At 45.6% G+C, this 20,617-nt stretch overlaps 1 protein-coding gene across 3 annotated transcripts in view; it reads left to right on the forward strand.

Annotated features, from left to right (window-relative positions):
* The window catches only part of LOC137518075 (micronuclear linker histone polyprotein-like), a 74,389-nt gene that overhangs the window by 46,170 nt on the left and 7,602 nt on the right, over positions 1-20,617 (forward strand). For all 3 annotated transcript variants that reach the window (XM_068235339.1, XM_068235337.1, XM_068235338.1), the window contains 4 exons: positions 3,499-3,576; positions 4,452-4,517; positions 8,236-8,367; positions 13,099-13,206. In XM_068235339.1, coding sequence (XP_068091440.1) covers positions 3,499-3,576; positions 4,452-4,517; positions 8,236-8,367; positions 13,099-13,206 — 384 coding nt within the window. The remainder of the gene's footprint in view (positions 1-3,498; positions 3,577-4,451; positions 4,518-8,235; positions 8,368-13,098; positions 13,207-20,617) is intronic.

The following is a 20,617-nucleotide window of genomic DNA, read 5'->3' on the forward strand; positions in this document are numbered from 1 at the left end:
GCAGATTTCTGCAGCCGAATCCCTTTCACATACAATGACTGATAGCCACATCTGGATTTCCGTGTTTACATTTGTGGAAACAACGCACAAATCTACATCCTGAAAAATCTATGTAGAATGCAACATGCTAGTGGAAATAGGCCCTAAAGGTGGGCTCAGTGGGCCACCATGAAGCATTAGGGAGTCTTGCCCAAGAACTCTTTACTGAGTAGGTAACTGGTTACAACCAGGATTTGAACCCCAGTCTCCCATGTCAAAGGTGTCTTTAAAGGGAAACTTAAGTGAGAAGAATATGGAGGCTGACATATTTATTTCCTGTGAAATATTACCAGTTGCCTGGCAGCCCTGGTGCTCTTTTTGGCTGCAGTAGTGTCTGAATGGCACCAGATACAAGCATGCTGCTAGTCTTGTCAGATCTGACAATAATAATGTCAGAAACACCTGATCTGCTGCATGCTTGTTCAGGGGCTATGGCTAATGGTATTAGAGGCAGAGGGTCAGCAGGACTGCCAGGCAGCCAGTATAGAAGAAGACTTCTAAGGGTTAGAAGAAGCCCAAGATAAGTAAAGATAGATGTAACACTTCTCCTGCCCGCCGACCCCTCTGCCTCCCTGTTACACCAGCAATGATCATTGCACTTCAGATCAACGGGAAAGTGAAGGCGCTTGGTACCCGCACACGGTACTGCATTTGCCGAAGTGACGTCATTAGGCACTTCCCGCATTTGAAGCGCAACCGCAGGAGTACCAAGCGCCTTCACTTTCCCGTTGATCTGAAGTGTAATGACCATTGCTGGTGTAACAGGGAGGCAGCGGGGACAGCGGGCAGCGCTGAGGGGGGCATTTAGGTGAGAGTGAAGGGGTTGGAGGAGAATGGGGGGAGCAGTGGGCATGAGGACTGTTTCCCATACATGTCTGTTCCCCTCCGTTTTTAACATTTGTGTCTGCTCTGGTATCCTTTAAAGGGAAACTGGTATTATTTAAAAAGGAAAAAATCCACATCCTTCTCAGTTTCCCTTTAAAGGATACCAGAGCAGACACAAATGTTAAAAACGGAGGGGAACAGGCATGTATGGGAAACAGTCCCCATGCCCACTGCTCCCCCCATTCTCCTCCAACCCCTTCACTCTCACCTAAATGCCCCCCTCAGCCTTTTCCGGGTCGGGCAGTAGTACGCAGGCGATGACCCGGTGGTGTGCGTCCTTGATCGCACACCCATGACTGGGAGTGCTCTGCGCATGCACATCACCTCACGACTGATGTGTACATGCGCAAAGTGCTCCTGGTTGTGGGTGTGCAATCAAGGATGCACGCCAGTGTTCAGCGCCAGCGCACTACTGCCCAACCCAATCAACCTTGAAGAGGCGGAAGGGGACATTTAGTTGAGAGTGGAGGAGCGCAGATGCTTCCCATACATGCCTGCTTCCCCTTCCCGAACCCAATCGTATCCGCTATACTGCACAACCACAAAGGACTTGCGCCTGCGCAGTAGAGTGGATCCGATCGGCTTCGGCTATTTCCGCCTTACCAGCATAAAAACCCACTAGTGCGCCTGCGCAGGATCACGGTAGGTAAATATTTACCTCGCCGCGGTTCAGGGGACTGCAGCGCTGGATTTCTGGGACAACGGAGGACGGGGAAGCCTTGTTAGGATCCAGAGGCTTTGCCCTCCTCAGGTAAGTATCCTGTAGAGCCTAGGTTCTCAACGTGTGGTACGCGTACCCCAGGGGGTACTTCTGATGATTCCAAGGGGTACTCGGGCTTGATATACTTAACCAGAAATAACTAATTTAGAGTTTTAGAAAATGATAAATCTTATTTAAACAACACCAAATAAGTGTTTTAGCTAATTAAAAGCAATAGTAAATGCTTGGAAATTGTTTAGAACCAATTATCATGTACTATGATCAAATATATATTTGTCAAGGGGTACTTGTGATAATGTTTATTATGCTAGGGGGTACTTGGTATTAAGTACAAGGTTTTAAAAGGGGTACATACTAATAAAATGTTGAGAAACACTGCTGTAGAGGGTTATTTTTTTTAATACAGGTATTATTTAAAAATTTTACTAAACTGTACTGTAAACCAATAAAACTGCACCACCTAGAGGTTGTAATTGTAAATGACATTGAATTTTTACTGTAACAAATGATCAATGAACATGATCAACCAAAAAGGATAAAACAATTGAAAAGTCAGATCCATCAGGACTGTCAAGCACCCCAATGTAGTGTCAAGAAACCCTTAAAACACATTTTATTGGTGGGAAAATATCACTTAGGAGAAAAATAAGGAGATAAATTGAATTGAATGAGGGCCCAGGAGTCATCCAACAATTCACCTGATAAAGATACGAGTCGCATACTGTTTAGGTACCGTACTTTTTTTAACAGGCAAGTTTTATATAAAACTATTCAGAGTTTCAACTATGTTGTTATGACAAACTGGAAAAAGTAAATCATAAAGCAAGAACATATAAAATTAAGGAGAATAATGCAACATTTCTGACAAGATGACCAATGAGACGTTTATATTCTTGCATCCAATATTTCGGACCTTGATTTAATGAACTTCTCCATACCTGGAGATCGTTGGAGATCATAAGTGATCCTGAAAACACAGCCTGGGCTTATTACACATTGGGGTCTGTGTTCGCTGAGGTTGGAGAACATTAATGACCAACAAATAATGACCACCATCCTGACCAGGACTTTAGTGCAATGGCAGCCACATGCATCGTCCTCAGCAGATTTAAGGGAATTCTCTTTTTGGTGGATTAGTTAATTCTGCCCCACCACTTTGACTTATCTCCATATCTGTAGCAAATTATGAGCACCTCTCATCCTCCTTACATAGTTACATAGTTATTTTGGTTGAAAAAAGACATACGTTCATCGAGTTCAACCAGTACAAAGTACAACTCCAGCCCGTCCCCCACATACCCCTGTTGATCCAGAGGAAGGCGAAAAAAAACCCACAAGGCATGGTCCAATTAGCCCCAAAAGGGAAAAATTCCTTCCTGACTCCAGATGGCAATCAGATAAAATCCCTGGATCAACATCATTAGGCATAACCTAGTAATTGTAGCCATGGATGTCTTTCAACGCAAGGAAAGCATCTAAGCCCCCTTTAAATGCAGGTATAGAGTTTGCCATAACGACTTCCTGTGGCAATGCATTCCACATCTTAATCACTCTTACTGTAAAGAACCCTTTCCTAAATAAATGGCTAAAACGTTTTTCCTCCATGCGCAGATCATGTCCTCTAGTCCTTTGAGAAGGCCTAGGGACAAAAAGCTCATCCGCCAAGCTATTATATTGCCCTCTGATGTATTTATACATGTTAATTAGATCTCCTCTAAGGCGTCTTTTCTCTAGACTAAATAAACCCAGTTTATCTAACCTTTCTTGGTAAGCGAGACCTTCCACTTCCACCTTCCATCCCACGTATCCTCAGTGCATTGTTCTGACACTGTCCATGTTTGATCTCCATGCAGCACAATGAGGATGGCCATGGCAGACACCAGAGACACGGGAAGAAACGAGATGAAGAACGGAGAGGAAGGAAGCACGAGGTTGTTGGAGTTACTTGTGTGATGTGACTGTTGAAGTTACTTGTGTGCTGGTGTCTGTTGGAGTTACTTGTGTGCTGGTGGCTGTTGGAGTTACTTGTGTGATGTGACTGTTGGAGTTACTTGTGTGCTGGTGGCTGTTAGAATTGATTGTGTGCTGGTGGCTGTTACTGTTGCTTTTGTGCTGGTGTCTGTTGGAGTTACTTGTGTGATGTGACTGTTGGAGTTACTTGTGTGATGTGACTGTTGGAGTTACTTGTGTGCTGGTGGCTGTTGGAGTTACTTGTGTGATGTGACTGTTGGAGTTACTTGTGTGCTGGTGGCTGTTAGAATTGATTGTGTGCTGGTGGCTGTTGGAGTTACTTGTGTGCTGGTGTGGCTGTTACTGTTGCTTTTATGCTGGTGTCTGTTGGAGCTAATGTTGTGCTGGTGTCTTTTGGAGTTGCTTGTATCCTAATGGCTGTTAAAACTGCTTATGTGCTGGTTGTTGTTGGAGTTATTTGAGTGGTGGCGGCTGTTATTGTTGCTTGTGTGCTGGCGGCTGTTAGTGTTGCTTGTGTGCTGGTGTCTGTTGAAGTTATTTGTGTGCTGATGACTGTTGCCTGGAGGTTTCCAGTAACAGTTTGGTAGAGGTGGCTGGTGGCTCGAGGATGCTGATGACTTTTTTTGACTGGAAGTTGCTGGTCATTGTTTGCTAGGGGGTTGCTGTGACCGTTGGGTGAAGGTTACTGGAGTTTGCTTGGTTGAGGTTGCCTAGGCCTTCTGTCTGCAGGTACTGGTGTTCTGTTTGCTGGTGAAAGATTGGTAGAAGTTGCTGGTGACCGTAATGTCTTTCCTGCTTTCACTTATTAAGTTATATTTCTTGTGTTTCCACAAAGTGCAAACCAAAGGAAGAAGAGTCTACAAAAACATTGGAACCCGAATTATCCTCTGTAGATGGACAGGTACTGTTTTATGTGTGGATAGCATGACTCTAGCAGATCCCAGCACCAATCACACCAGAGGAAACACCATGTTCTCATATCAGGGCAAAATGGTCTCATGGTTTTATGTTATTCTGACATATACACTGTACTGGTCCCTGAGCTACTCAATTCTCTCATCATGGTTGCTGTTTTACTTTCTGGACAAGAAAGATAAAAAGTTTGGAATGCACAAAGCAAGTTCTTGGCCATATGCTGGGGGTGATAACTTACTGGAGGCCGGGTTTTAGAGTGGTGTCTGAAGGCATTGCTAAATATTTTTGTTCACTGTGACAGCCCACATGTGGACCTCCTTTTCCTGTGCCTCTATTATAGTTCCTTAATTCAAGAGCCTTCATTAAATAAAGCAGGAAAAAAGGGGGCAATAGCTCTTTCTGTAAAAATGGGGCTGTGATGGGCGCCTATAATAAAAGCAGCATTTTGAGGCATGATAGGCAAATTTGGGTGCACGGTGGCAGCTACTAGCGGGCGCCTCAGGGTGCCACATTTTACCTTGTGTGCCGCAATCACAGCTTTTAGAAGGTACATTTTGGCGCCAGAGTGGAGGCAAGAGTGGGCAATTTCTGCAGACAAGCTTATGGGGAAAAAATGGACTTGCAGATAATTTCACCTCCAGATGCCGAAATTTACCTTCATAGCTGCATGTCGCAGCTTTACCGAAGTGGGGTGGGGGAAGGGTTAGCTTAACCTCTTGAGCCCCATAGGTTTTTACCCCCCTAGTAACCAGGCCATTTTGTACAATTCAGCACTTCAAAATTGAATGGTTTATTGCTTGGTCATACAACTTAGCACCCACATGAATTTTACCTCCTTTTCTTCTCACAAACAGGTTTCATTTGGTGCGATATAATTGCTGCTGCTTTAGGTTTTTTTTTAATTAATAAAAAAAGACCTACATTTTGTAAAAAAAAAAAACAAACAACAAAAACATACAGATAAGTTCATTGGCTTCCCCCTAAATTGGCCCTAGACTACGATACATAAATATGCTACACAATACATAGACATATGGCTATGGCAGGGATTCGATTGTGAGCCCCTCCGAGGGACAGTTAAGTAACAAGACTATACTCTGTACAGCGCTGCACAATATGTCAGCCCTATATAAATGTTTAAATATTTAATTACCTAAAAAAACAGCTTGCCAGCACTGATCGCTGGCTGGCAGGCTGATCTTTGGGGTCTCCTGTGCGCAGCGGCGGGAGAGCGCATTTGTGCGAGCCTGAGCTCCTATCAACTCTCATACCTCGCAAGATGATGCACATATGCTTTGCGGAGGAATGAGAGGGCCGCTGTACCACCGCCATTCTGCAATAGGTGGCCGGGAAGCAGTTAAAGAGGGGGATTTATGGTTGGGCACCACTGGAGGGGGGGGGGGGGGTTAGGCTAAGGCACCACCAGGGGAGTCTTAGGGTTAGGTACCACCGGGGGGAGTTTAGGGTTAGGCTCCATTAGGGGGGTCTTAGGGTTAAGCACCACCTGCGAAGGATTCTGCGTTACAGCAGGGTTAGGTTTAGCCATAGTAAAATATCGGTAAATATTACTGATATTTTACTATCAGAATCATGCAGTAGTAAAATACAATAATACAATACAATACAATAACATTTTTAAAGCGCTTTTCTCCCATAGGACTCAAAGCGCATAGCTGTGTCTCAGATTAATACAGATAAAATATCGCTAAGTTTAGCAATAATCGGAAATCAAGCGATCCCTGATGGTTAGCAACAAGCGGGCAAAGTCGGTGCACATTTAAATTCAGCATCGGCACAATGACGTGAGCATAATGGCAGGTTAACCCTAGCCTCTATCAGAGCCGTATGTGGCTAAAGTGCCACATACGGCTCTAGAGCTGCAGATTCTGACTCCTGCACTGTATACACACCGTTACACAGTTTCCTCTGCACTTTTGATGATTATGTTTTGTACTGTGCCCTGAATCAGGGCCAGATTACCGTCCAGTCTAAAGAAACAGTAGCTTGGGATCCCATCAGCAGGTGATCCATCCCTGACAAGCCCTGAATTTGTAAGGAAAGCGGCACCTGTTGCCATAGCGATGGCGCCGCATGCCAGCAGCACTGTTCACTCCAGCCCAGCCTGTGCAGTCAGGCATAGACTGATGTCAGCAGCATCAACAACAACAACAACAACAAATAACATTTGTAAAGCGCTTTTCTCCCGTGGGACTCAAAGCGCATAAGCATGGCTCCGACCATCGTGGTACAGGGGAAGAATTTTATAAATCTGGAAATGCCAGGCTAAACAGGTGGCTTTTCAGTCTGGATTTGAATAGCTCCAGGGATGGTGCTGTCTTTACTGGGTGTGGTAGGGAGTTCCAAAGAGTAGGGGCAGCATGACAGAAGGCTCTGTCTCCAGATTTTTTGAGGTGCACTCTGGGAGTGACCAAGTTTATAGAACTTGCTGATCTGAGGTTGTGAGAGGTGTGGTGCAGCTTCAGCAAGTCCTTCATGTATCCAGGGCCCAGATTGTGCAGGGATTTGAATGTCAGCAGTCCAATCTTGAAGAGTATTCTCCATTCTACTGGTAGCCAGTGCAGTGAGCGAAGGATCGGTGTAATGTGACAGTGGCGAGGCTGGTTTGTTAGCAATCTGGCAGCAGCATTCTGCACTAATTGCAGGCGACGCAAGTCTTTTTTGGGGAGGCCAGCATAAAGGGCATTGCAGTAGTCCAGACGTGATGTGATGAAGGCGTGGACTAGGGTTGGAAGATCCTCTGGGGGAATCAGATGTTTAATCTTTGCAATGTTCTTCAGATGAAAGAAGGAAGATTTAACTACAGATGAAATTTGGTTTCTGAAACTCAATTCCCCATCGATTAGTACGCCAAGGCTGCGCACAAGGTTGGAGCTGTTTATGTCTGAATTCCCAATCCTGATTGGTGTTGCTTTAGGATAGAGCTGTTTTGATGGCGAGCACTGGCTTTGGACAAACAGGACCTCAGTTTTGTCAGCATTCAGTTTCAACCAGTTATCATTCATCCATGCCTGAAGCTCAGCTAAGCAAGAGTTTATTTTTGGGGTAGGGTCTGTTCCACCAGGTTTGAAGGACAGGTATAGCTGTGTGTCATCGGCGTAGCAGTGGTACGTCAGGCCATGTCGTTGGATAAGTGTACCGAGTGGCAACATGTAGATTGCAAACAGCAGAGGGGATAGGATTGATCCTTGTGGCACTCCGAATTGTAGAGGTGCAGGTTTGGACATTATAGGTCCTAGGGATACTCTCTGTGTTCTGTCAGTCAGGAATGATCTGAACCACTGGAGGACTGATCCACTGATGCCACAGTACTCCTGCATCAGCCACGTTGAGCACGCTGACGTGAGACATGCTGACTGCAGGGCTGGAGAGAGTCTGGGGTGGCACGCGCCATCACCATGGCAACTGGCGCTGCTTGCCAGGGCTGGATTATGTGCTGCTGCAGAGACAGCAGAGAGGAGTTGTGGCGCTGAGGGGCTCGGGGGAGCGGAAGGTAAGATTGGGGCTCCCGGGTTGGTTGCATGTGGCTGGCAGAGGAGGGGGCCCAATCTGTAAGTCCGCTTAGGGCCCAATTTGGCCTTGATCCGCCTCTGCCCTGAATAACACATTTGTAGCACGTATTACTCATTTAAAAGCCTTTTTATTACTCCTACACAATTCTGAAGGTTTCATCCTTTCCCTGGCAGGTGAAGGAGAAGAGAAGGCACCGTGGGCAGGACAGAGAGAGGGGACACAGAGAGAGATGGCGCTCGGGATCTACAAGCAGCATCGCTATTGTTCCGCCCAGTAGCGGGAATATGGAGCCTGGCGACAGGAAGGTGAGAGGAATGCTGGGAAATCTTCCACTGCAGAACTGTCCCACGCGCTTTGGCTGACAGCTGAACTGACAGGAATATGGAGGCTGCCACTGCTTACAGACTGGTACAAATGCTGCTTGCCTGGCCCTTGTGCTCATCCTCTGCCCAACCCAGAACCATAATCAGAAGATCAGGTGACACCACTGATTACATGCTTTTTTCAGGTGTGACACATACTGCTGAGGCCAGAGTAGAGCTGCATTTAAGTACTCCTGTACCGTACTTAAAGACCTGTAAAAAAAACAAAACCACAGAATAACTCACCTACTCCGGGTTACATTCAGTGTCTTTTCCGTTCTGACAGCTCTCCCGTTCAACCGCGGTGTTCTCCTGTATCTGCCGGCATTTTCCCCACTATGGTGCTGATCCAGACGTAACCCAGAAGTACACCCGGGTCAGCGACATAGTGGTGAAAATGCAGGCAGATACGAGAGGACGCGGGACGGGAGAGATGATAGAGCGGAAAAGACAGAGAAGGGAACCCAAAGTAGGTGAGTTATGCTGTGGTTTTGTTTTATTACAGGTCTTAAAAATACGGCGGTACAAGTGGGCGTGATCGGGGGCGTTGCTTGTAAGGATAACGGCCTTTCCCTCCCATCTATATCCAACATTCTAGTCCGTCGAAGATTTCGGCTGACTAGAACGGGGACGCCTGGGGGCACTGGACTAAGAATGGTGCTGTGACATATGTCACAGCACCATTCACACAATGGCACCTAGACCAATCAAACCCCCTCTCATTCAGGGTAATTTAACGTGACACTGGGTCCTAGGGAATGTACTGGCTTCTATTAGTATTATTTTTTATTTGTATAGCGCCAACATCTTCCGTAGCGCTGTACGGAGTATAGGGGAACAAATATACATGAGAAAGTCAAGACACTGTACAGTCATGACATTCAATAATAGAAATACAAATACATACATAGTTAATGTGTACTTTGAGATTACTCTAATGTTGATACATTATGCAGGAGAACAGAGGCGGCAAAAGGATAAAAGGAAGCTAAATGAGCTTAAAAACCAAATTCTTGGTAAATAGAGAAGGTAGTGGCGAACTTACCTCTTCCAAGTAGACACACAACGACTGTGTAACGATTGGTGTCAGCACACAGAGTGGATCTGATTATTGGTGATCTGCAGTATCACCAATAATACAGATGCTATACCCGATTATGTGTGATCTGTAGAATCACCAATAATACCAGTATAGCTTGACACAGGACACCTAATGTGGATAAGTGTTTGGTGCAACAGTAAGAAAGGTTGTCTCCCGAGGAACGGGAGACACAGACTCTACTGCAGCCAGTAGACCCCTGAGGTGCAGATGGCCACTGGCTGTACTCAAGCTGACTTCCTCAAGTAGAGGAGAGACAGACTGTACTGCAGCCAAGGATTCCCTGATGGATTGGGAATCAGACTGTACTGCAGCCAGTGGACTCCTAAAGGGTAGAGCCCCCTGACTGAACTGCAAGGAGGACTTCCTGAGGAGCAGGCAGCCCTTGCAGCTAATTGACACCTGGAGGGTTAGTGTCACGAGTAGTACAGTAAGACTGACCACTCAAGGGATGAGTGGCAGCCAGAAGGGTCAGACAGGCCAGGTCGGCAACATACGAGTAGATAAGGTACAGAGACAGAAGGCTGATTCGGTAACCGGGGACAGGCAAGGTTGGCAACTGGTAGACAGATGGGCGGAGGTACCGAATCAGAAAGCAAGAGAGAGGTCAACAGAGCCAGAGGTCATAACAAATAACAATACACACAGTCCTAGTCTAAGGTGTGAGGTCCTTGGTCTCGACCCCCAGGAACTAGTCTAAAGAATAACACAGTATCCTAAGCTAGGGTGTGAGGTCCTTGGTCTCAACACCCTGGAACTGGTCTAAAGTATAACACAGTAATGACACAGCAATCCTATGCTTGAGTGTGAGGTCCTTGGTCTCAACACCCTGGAACTGATCTAAAGTATAACACAGTATTGACACAGTAAACTATAAGAGCAGAATCTGGCTAAGTGTGAATTCCCAGTTCCAACTGCTTCTAACACACTGTAGGATCTGACTGAGGTCTGAGTCCTCACACGTTAGTATTCGCAACGGCAGACAACCTGCAACTGCCAAACAAGTACTATATATACATACGGCGCTCCGCAACGCCGCCCCAGCCACTCAGCCAATCAGAAGTCCAGCTGGGATCAGCTGATCGGCCTGATCAGCTGATACCCCTCCTGCTGGCATAAAGGTCCTGTCTTCTGGCGCGCGCGCGCGCGTGTAGCTCTCCATGTTGCTGCGCGGAAACCGCTGGCCTGAACGCGGAGACAGCCACCCTGCCGCTTGATCGCGCGGCGGCATCTCCGCTATTCATTACAGACTGTAGTAAAGACAGTCAATAGCATATGTGGTCAGTAGAAGAGCCAGGCACCTCTCTTCTACTGACCACATATGCTATTGCTCCGTTGTTATTGCCTGATGAAGCGGGATCAAACCTGCGAAACGCGTTGCATATTTGGAGTTCATAAATAAAATATATTGACTGTCTTTACTACAGTGGTTGTGTGTCTACTTGGAGGAGAAAAGTCCACCACTGCCTCCTTTATTTACCAAGAATTCGGTTTTTAAGCTCATTTAGCTTCCTTTTATCCTTTTTGCGCCTCTGTTCTCCTGCATAATATTGAGTCCACCCTGGGTGGAGGGTTGAACCCCCTTTTTCTCATCTACAGAGAGCGACTTCTTATTCCTGAGTGGGGTCAGGAAAATCTCCCCACCTGCCTTTACAGTGGTTGCCTAATGGTAACCCTGGTTTGTGAGTATTAATATTTACTCTATCTAGTAACCATTTACCAGTACATATTACACTATTGGGGCTCTTGGTGTTCCTTGTTTTTAAAGTTGATACAGGTTCATGTGGTAAATTACAGCAGTATGAGAAACACTAGGAGGAGGTCCCTGCCCTTGCAAGCTTACAATCTAGAGCAGAGGTGCCCACAATTTTTGGGCTTGTGAGCTACTTTTAAAAAATAGCAAGTCAAAGTGAACTACCTATGTACAAATTTAGGAGCACAACTGTATGTACAGAAAGGAAAATGTAGTGTGGTCGGGATCTACTATGAAGTCCTTTGCGATCTACCCAATGGGCACCCCTGATCTAGAGGGTAGCAGGGAGGAAACAATAGGGAAGGAGACACAGCGGTAATGGGTGAGGCAGTGAACCTTTAAGGCTACCTATAGCAAATTATAGGCTTTTCTTGCTACCTGGCCTTTTTCTAGTTAAGTGACAATTGGAATTGATGACAGACAGCCCGACAGGCCCGAGGCATATGGAACAAAGGCCATTTTAAGGACATCTGAAGTGAGATCAATATGGAGGCTACCATAATTATTTCCTTCTAAACAATACCAGTTGCTTGGCTGTCCTGCTGATTTCTTTGACTGCAGTAGTGTCTGAATCACACACCTGAAACAAGCATGCAGCTAATCTAGTCAGACTTGAATCAGAAACATCTGATCTGCTGCATGCTTGTTCAGGGTGAATGGCTAAAAGTAATAGAGGCAGAGGATCAGCAGGACAGCCAGGCAATGTGCATTGTTTAGAGCCCGTTTCCACTTGTGCGGTGCGAATCGCCGCGGTAAAAACTTGCATGCGGATGTATGAGAATTTTTATGTGAATTCGCATGGATGACGATATATGAGGATTTAACCATGGCAGTGCCTGTGTGCTTGTCCATTGATTCCATGCAAATTCGCATGAAAATTCGCATACCAAAACCACATGCGAATTCCCTATTAAATACATTGTATGCGATTCGCATTGCGGTATGCGGTATGCGATTTCTGATGGCTCTGCCGTGCAGATTTTCTCTGCACAGAAAAACGCACAGGAATCCTGACTAGTGGAAACAATCCCATCCACTTGTATTGGCTAAGTGAATTCGCATGCAGGAAATGCATGCGAATTCGCGATAGTGGAAACGGGCCCTCAAAAAGAAAATAAATATGGTAGTCTCCATATCCCTCTCGCTTCAGATGTCCTTTAATACCGCTATCAGTGGTATGGGAGGGTACAAAGGCCTCCTATTACTGTGCAAGATTCTCAGGGCCGGATTTGTACTTTTTACTGCCCAAGGCCACTGTCAGCCACGCCCTTTAGAAGGGAGGCTACCTACCTATGTGACCACCTAATGCAACGTGTGTGTGTGTGTGGGGGGGGGGGGGGGAGAGTAAAGCATATTTTGGTCAAAAGTGTTCTGTTTTTTTCCCCTGCAGATTGTGATTTGGTGTGTGGGGGCAGAGGCGAGGGGGGGGGACTGTAGATTTGCCTACTATGGGCATAGCTCCCAGCTGTCCCTCTTTCTATGTAAATATATATATTTTTATACTAAAAAATGTGCTTGATTGACTCTAAACTTTATTCCCATCCTTTAAATTGATATATTACTAATTTAAAAATGTTACTATGAAGGAAAATGAACCAGGATAGAAAGGACCAGTGTGGTTGAATTATAAAACAACATATTTTTCTTATGAAATCTTTATGGTATGCGTGATTAGGGGTGTGGCAGGGGCGTGGCTTAAGTGTCCCTCTTTCTCATCGCAAAAAGTTGGGAGGTATGACTAAGGGGCCCAGAAATATCTAAAATATACAGGGCCTGGATATACATCATTGAATCCTCCTAATTAAAGGTATAATTATTGCAGCCGTGGTGGACAGAGCGGAGCAGGAAGCGCAGGCAGAATGACAAGAACAGAAAGAACAGACCTCGTCCCGGGTGGGGCGGCGCCATCGCTGGGGTTAAGCAAATAAAGGTAAGAGCAATGGAAATGTAACTAATGTAGATTATATATGAAGAGCCTGCTCTACTCACTCAGGCATGCCTTATGCTGCGTTAGTCCCAAGCAGACTGATATAGTGTCTGTACTGCATGGGTGGGCTGTACTATGTTACCAGCTCATCCCTTTCAATAATTGATAAGGGAAAAGAGGCGCCCAGAGAAGATAAAATACATTAAAGACAAAAAGAAAAAGAAAAGAATGAGGTGGCTTACCTCAATGATGACAAATGCATCTGAAATGGATTATTTATTAGTATAAAGCACAGGCAAAGTGTTTCGTGGGAACCCACCCACTTCCTCAGGCCAAATAAAGTGCCACTAAATGCCGGTGAGAGAGGCGCCTCGAATGCGGCTATCGGCATTTAGTGGCACTTTATTTGGCCCGAGGAAGTGGTCGAGTTTCCACGAAACGCGTTGCCTGTGCTTTATCCTAATAAATAATTCATTTGATATGACTTTGTCGTCATAGAACTAAGCCACCTCATTCTTTTCTTTTTCTGTTTAATGTATTTTAACTTCTGTGGGCGCCTCTTTTCCATTATCTGTGTCTTACCCCCCTCCCCCAGTGAGGGGAGTTCCTTACACCTGATCCCTAGTGGTTATAACGGCCTTATACTGTAGGTCATCAGAGTGCATGTGCTTTTTGCAAGAGTGCGACCATCTCCAGGTTTCCTGGTAAACCCCAGTGAAGTCGGGGTTGTGTATCTCAACCTGTCTGAAGTGGTCGGTTGCCTCATTTGCAACCCACGTTTGTGAGTATCCCTCATCTGTCCTCCTACTATCATTTATCAATTCCCGTGACGTGCTGCACCATTTGGGCTCCTGTTGTTCCTGTGTTTTTTCCTTCTTTAGTGTGTTACACTTTATCTCCTACTACTTTCAATAATTACAAATAGAGACTGATTAGATGTAATTGGCCCTGGCACCTGCATAACATTATAACATATTATAACAGATGTATTATAATATTTTATATATATTACTAGCTAATTGCCCGGCGTTGCCCGGGTATGTATTTGGCTGGTGTTGGCTCCGCCTATTTTTTCTAACCCTAACACACAATTACTCACTGACCAAGTTTGTGAGCTTTGCGGTCTTTGGTATCAATAATCTGCATTGAAATGAAACAAATCTGATTGAGTGTGTGTGGCTCCACTCCCTTTTCTGAATTTGAACCCCAGTCACCCAATAACCAACTGTACCAGGTTTGAGGCCTGTGCCATTAACAGTTCAAGAATGGTAGCAATTAAATATTCCCCTTGAAAAGCAACAGGTGAAGTTTGATTTACTTTTGTAGGCTCCACCCACTTTTCTGAATATTAATCCCAGTCACCCAGTGACCAACTGTGCAAAGTTTAAAAACCCTGCCATTAACAGAATGGCTGCAGTGTACATTTTCCCAGTGAAATTTGTATTTGTCTCCACCCACTGATGACCCGGCGTTGCCCGGGTATGTATTTGACTGGTGTTGGCTCCGCCCACTTTCTAACCCTAACACACAAACACTCAATGACCAAGTTTGTGAGCTTTGGAGTCCTTGGCATCAATAATTTGTATATTCCCATATAAATTAAACAAATCAGATAGGCTGTTTGTGGCTCCACCCCTCTCCAGCATTTGAACACCAGTCACCCAATGACCAACTGTAGCAGGTTTGAGGCATCTGCTATTAACAGTGTAAAAATGGCAGCAATTTAAATATTCCACTTGAAAATCAACAGGTGAATTTTGATTGGCTATTATAGGCTCCACCCACTTCCCTGAATATCTCAGTCACTCAGTGACCATCTGGGCAAAGATTGGGAACCCTGAAATAAACAGTGTAAGAAGGGCTGCAGTTTACACTTTCCCAGTGAAATGTGTTTTTGGCTCCGCCCACTTTTTGTAACCTTGACACAAAGTCACTACTCAATGCCCAAGTTTGTGAGTTTTGGGGTCCTTGGCATCAATAATTTGTATTTTCCCATGAAATGAAACAAATCTGATTTAACTGTTTGTGGCTCTGTCCCCTTTTCTGAATTTGAACCTCAGTGACCCAATGACCAACTGTACCAGGTTTGAGGCTTGTGCCATTAACAGTGCAAGAATGGCAGCAATTTTAATATTCTCCTTGAAAAGCGACATGTGATTTTTGATTGGCATTTTTAGGCTCCACCCACTTTTCTGATTATTAATCCCAGTCACCCAGTAACCAGCTATGCTAAGTTTGAGAACCCTGCCATTAACAGTGAAGAAGGGCTGCAGTTTACAATTTCCCAGAAAAATCTGTTTTTAACTCCACCCACTTTTTGTAACCTTGACACACAGTCACTACTCAATGACCAAGTTTGTGAGCTTTTGGGTTCCTGGCATCAAAATTGTGCTAATGGAAGCAGTTTATCCAGCAAAGAAATCTGGCTGTTTTTGGCTCCGCCCCTTTACTGAATTTGAACCCCAAACACTTAACGACTGACTGTAGCAGGTTTGAGGCCTCTGCTATTAACAGTGTGAGAATGGCTGCAGTTTCAATATTCCCCTTGAAAATCAATAGGTGAATTTTGATTGGCTCTTGTAGGCTCCACCTACTTTTCCGAATATTAATCCTAGTCACCCAGTGACCAACTGTGTGAAGTTTGAGAACCCTGCCATTAACAGTGTAAGAAAAGCTGCAGTTTACATTTCCCCATGTAAAAAGTTAGTGGTTTTTGGCTCTGCCCACTATTTCTAATTTTGACATACAGTCACTTAATGACCAAGTTTATGAGCTTTGGGGTCTTTGGCATCAATAAGTTGCATTTTACCATTGAAATTAAACAAATCTGATTGGCTGTTTTTGGCCCGCTCCCTTCAGAATTTAAATTTCAGTCTCCCAGTGACTGACTGTAGCAGATGTTAGGCCTCTGCCATTAAGAGTGCATGAATGGCAGCAAAGTAAATATTCCCCTTGAAATTCAAAAGGTGAATTTTGATTGGCTGCTGTAGGCTCCACCCACTTTTCTGAATATTAGTCACAGTCACCCAGTGGCCAACTGTGTCATGTTTGAGAACCCTGGCAATAACAGAATGGCTGAAATCAATCTAACAAATCTGATTGGCTGTTTGTGGCTCCACCCCTTTAGTGAATTTGGATCCCAGTCACCCAATGACTGACTGTATCAGGTTTGAGGCCTCTGCCACTAACAGTGTAAGAATGGTAGCAATGTGAATATTCCCCTTGAAAATTAATAGGTACATTTTGATTGGCTGTTGTAGGCTCTACCCACATGTCTGAATATTCATCACAGTCACCCAGTGGCCAATTGTGTAAAGTTTGGGAACCCTGCAATGTAAAAAATGAAGTTGTTGGCACCACCCACTTTTTCTAACCTTGACATACAGTCACTCAATTATCAAGTTTATCAGCTTTAGGATCCTTGGTATCAATACTTTGTATATTCCCATTGAAAAATAAACAAATCTGGCTGTTTGTGGCTCCGCCCCCTTCCTGAATTTGGACCCTAGTCACCCAGTGACCAACTGTACCAGGTTTGAGGCATCTGCTTTTACCAGTATAAGAGAATGGTAGCAGATGAAATATTCCCTTTGAAAATCAAAAGGGGAATTTTTATTGGCTGTTGTAGGCTCCACCCACCTTCCAAAATCTTAATCTGTGACCCAATGACCAACTGTGCAAAGTTTGAGAACCCTGCCATTAACGGTGTAAGAATGGCTGCCGTTTATATTTTCCCAGTAAAAGTTGTTTTGGCTCCGCCCACTTTTTGTAACCTTGACACACAGTCACTCAATGACCAAGTTTGTGAGCTGTCAGGTTCTAGGCATCAAAAATGTGTGAATGGAAGCAGTTTATCCACTAAGGAAATCTGATTGGCTGTATGTGGCCCCGCCCCTTTAGTGAACTTTGACCCCAAGTCACCCAATGACCGACTGTAGCAAGTTTGAAGCCTCTGCCATTAAAAGTGTAAGAATAGCAGCAGTTTAAATATTCCCCTTGAAAATCAATAGGTGAATTTTGATTGGCTGTTGTAGGCTCCACCCACTTTCTGGAATCTTAATCTCATTCACCCAGTGACCAACTGTGGCAAGTTTGAGAACCCTGCGATTAACAGTCTAAGAATGGCTGCAGTTTACATTTTCCCATTTAAAATGAACGGCTGAAATTTGATTGGCTGTTTTATGCTCCGCCCACTTTTCCTGGATTTGTAACCTCGGTCACCAAGTGACCAACTGTGCAAAGTGTGGGGACTGTGGCTCGATTACTGTGAGAATGACAGCCTTTTACATTTTTTCCATTGACTTGAATGGGTGGAATCTGATTTGCTGTTTGTAGCTCCGCCCAGGTGTGCAGGGGGGCCGCGAGATCCCCAGAACATATCATCCCAGGTAGTAAGGTATCTTCATACCAAGTTTCGTTCAAATCGGTCAAGCCGTTTTCGCGTGATCGCGGCACATACACACACACACACACACATACATACATACATACATACATACGATTTTATATATATAGATAACATATTCTGATGTCTGATAAAATCGTACTGATCAGGTTTATCTTTTGCAAAAAAAAGCAATGGACAAAAACAGACGTGGTACAAACAGACACATGCGAAACAGCACATTGAAAATCACTTTGAACCACTTCCTCTGAGGCTTCTGTAGGATCTTAACCGACTCCCCACCACACACCACCAGGGTGAACTTGGTTGGCCTGCTGACAGGGCAGTTTCCTGTCTAAATTGCACCCAGGGCAAGGGTGTAAAAATTGCGCCCCTCCCCCACCAGCCCCATGGACTCGCTAACTCTTACTCTTTAGGGACAGTCACACAGCCACAGGTTACAAGTAGATCTGCCAACTTACTAGTGATCAGCCGCTCATCCAGGAGGGGACCAGAAAAACACACAGGCGAAGAGAGCCCAGAGAGCCGACTCCTCCATGAGCACCGCACACTGACAGCCTGCAGTACCGCTTCAGGACATCAGGTGTCATCACGCGGTGGTGACGTGATGATGACGTGACGTCTGACGCAGGCAGCCTAGGGAGAGTCATGGAAGGTGATTCGCTGGTAATCTTCTTCCATTTGGCTCCGCTGTGCGTCACCAGCTCCCTAGCGGTTGTCTTTCTGCCTGCGCCCCCCTTCTTCTACTTGCCGGTCTGCACCCAGGGCGGTCGCCCTGCCCGCACTGCCCAAGAAATAGCCCTGCCTGCTGGACCTGGGCTTGTTGGCAGTTTTGTTTTTTGAAAGTCCTTCACTGGTAGACTATTTTCTAGACAGTGAAATGGCTAATTTCAAAATCTCTTGGAGATCTTTTTAAATCCCAAACCATATTTATCAGCTACTAAAGCTGTACTTTCAGAAGGCCTTTAGACAACACTTTAGATGTCACCATGGTGCTCACTCTCACCTTAAGGGCTGGTTCACACTACAAGAGCTTTTCTGAGCGTTTAGTGATTTTAAAAGTTCTCGTTATCCTATGTATGTTTGAGCACACTGGAGCGATGTGATTTTGTAAAGATCCCCCATAGCATTGCATTAGCAAGAGCTTTTAAAATCTCTAGCGCTTAAAGAAAACCAGAGCCGCTATAAAATAAAAGTGTTATACATACCTGGGGCTTCCTCCAGCCCCATGCGCCCAGATCGCTCCCACGCCGCCGTCCTCAGCCTTCTCCAGCTCTGCTACTGGGTCCTGTAAGTTCTGCCAGTCGTGGCCAGTCTGTGCAAGAGAAGTGCGCTCTTTACGTATATCTCTGGCAGCAGCCGTAGAGAGCGCACTTCTCTTGCGTCAGACTGGCCGTAGTTACGGGACTCGGTACCGCTGATACAGAAAGCTAAGGATGGCACATGGTAGCGATCCGAGCTGATGGGGATGGAGGAGGCACCAGGTATGTATAAAGCTTTTATTTTATAGAGGCTCTGGTACACTTTAAAAAGTTCTCACATTGTGAACCAGCCCTAAAGGACAACTGAAGTGAGAGGGATACGGAGGCTGCCATAAGTATTCCTTCTTTAAAGGGGTTCTTCCGCGAATGAAGAAAAAAATAAAAAGTGGTTTATGCATAAACTATTAAAATTCCTTCTCAAATAGTGTGCAAAGTTTTTTTAAAAAAAATGAATGGTTTCATCAAAGTAACATGTGTAAGTAACCAGTGACGGATGACGGCTGGGAGGCTAATCCATTTGTGAGGGGTTTTTTTTTTTTTACTATAATTTCCCAAACATAACTGCTGCCTACCTAGTTGTCAGTGGTGTAGCCCATTGCTGTGAGGAATGGCTGTTAAAGTTTTTAGAATAACGACTGTTCTCTCCACGGCAGTTATTTATTGTAGTTTTACAGAGAGGACCCCTGCAGCAATGAATCGGGCAGATGCAGGGCAGCCGATCAGTGAGAACTTCATTTGTTGACATCGTTGCCCGGCAACCAGACTACTCCTCTATGCAGAAAGATCTTTATCTCTGGAAAGCAAGTGATCTGTTTTTAGCTGGTGTGATAATCAGCCATAAAATAAATTAAAAGTAAAGGTGGCCATACACTGGCCCGATTCGCGGCCGTTTCGACAGCAGATTCGAATCTGCTGCCAATCGTTCGCGCTAAACGCAAAACGCGAAATCGGATCGGTCCGTCGATCGCGCCGTGTGGGAAATTACCCTCGATCGCCCGCGGGTAGGGTGCGCGTCGCTAGCGGCGGCCGATCCGATCAGGTATACATTACCTGACGCTGGCTCCCGGGCGTCTTCTCCGCGCTGCACCGCTCTGTTCCGGCTCCATCCCGGCGCTTCCCGTGTCACTGCAGTGACCAGGAAGTTCAAATAGAGGGCACTCTATTTGAACTTCCTGGTCACGGAGTGACACAGGAAGCGCCGGGATGGAGCAAAAACAGAGCGGTGCGGTGCAGCGCGGAGAAGACGCCCGGGAGCCAGCGTCAGGTAATGTATACGGGGGGGGGGGAAGCACAGGCGGCAGGAGCAGCTCAACAGATTGTGATCGGGTTTCAGGCTGAAATCGATTCACAATCTGTTTGCAGTAAAGGCAGCCATACGATCCCTCTCTGATCAGATTCGATCAGATAGGGATCTGTCAGCTGGTCGATCTAATGGCAAATCGACCAGTGTATGGCTACCTTAACTCCAGCTCTGCAGGAGTTGTTTGTTTTTTTCCCCTTATCTTCTTTTAGCTGCCAGCAGAACTAGAGTTCACTGTAATGCTGGGGATACACGGTACGTTTCTGTACCATGTATCGAGCAGCTGATCTGGCCAGCTGATAATATTCAGCTGGTCCAATCAAGCTGCTCGATCCCCGCCCGCTCGATCCTTGCCGGCGGACAATGGCAGGGAATCGAGCGCTGATAAGGAAGCGCCGGCGGGGACGAGCGGTAATCGATCCGCACGGACGAGCGGGGACGCGGCTG

This window comes from Hyperolius riggenbachi, chromosome 5, assembly GCF_040937935.1.
Source record: "Hyperolius riggenbachi isolate aHypRig1 chromosome 5, aHypRig1.pri, whole genome shotgun sequence".
Classification (NCBI taxonomy): Eukaryota; Metazoa; Chordata; class Amphibia; order Anura; family Hyperoliidae; genus Hyperolius; species Hyperolius riggenbachi.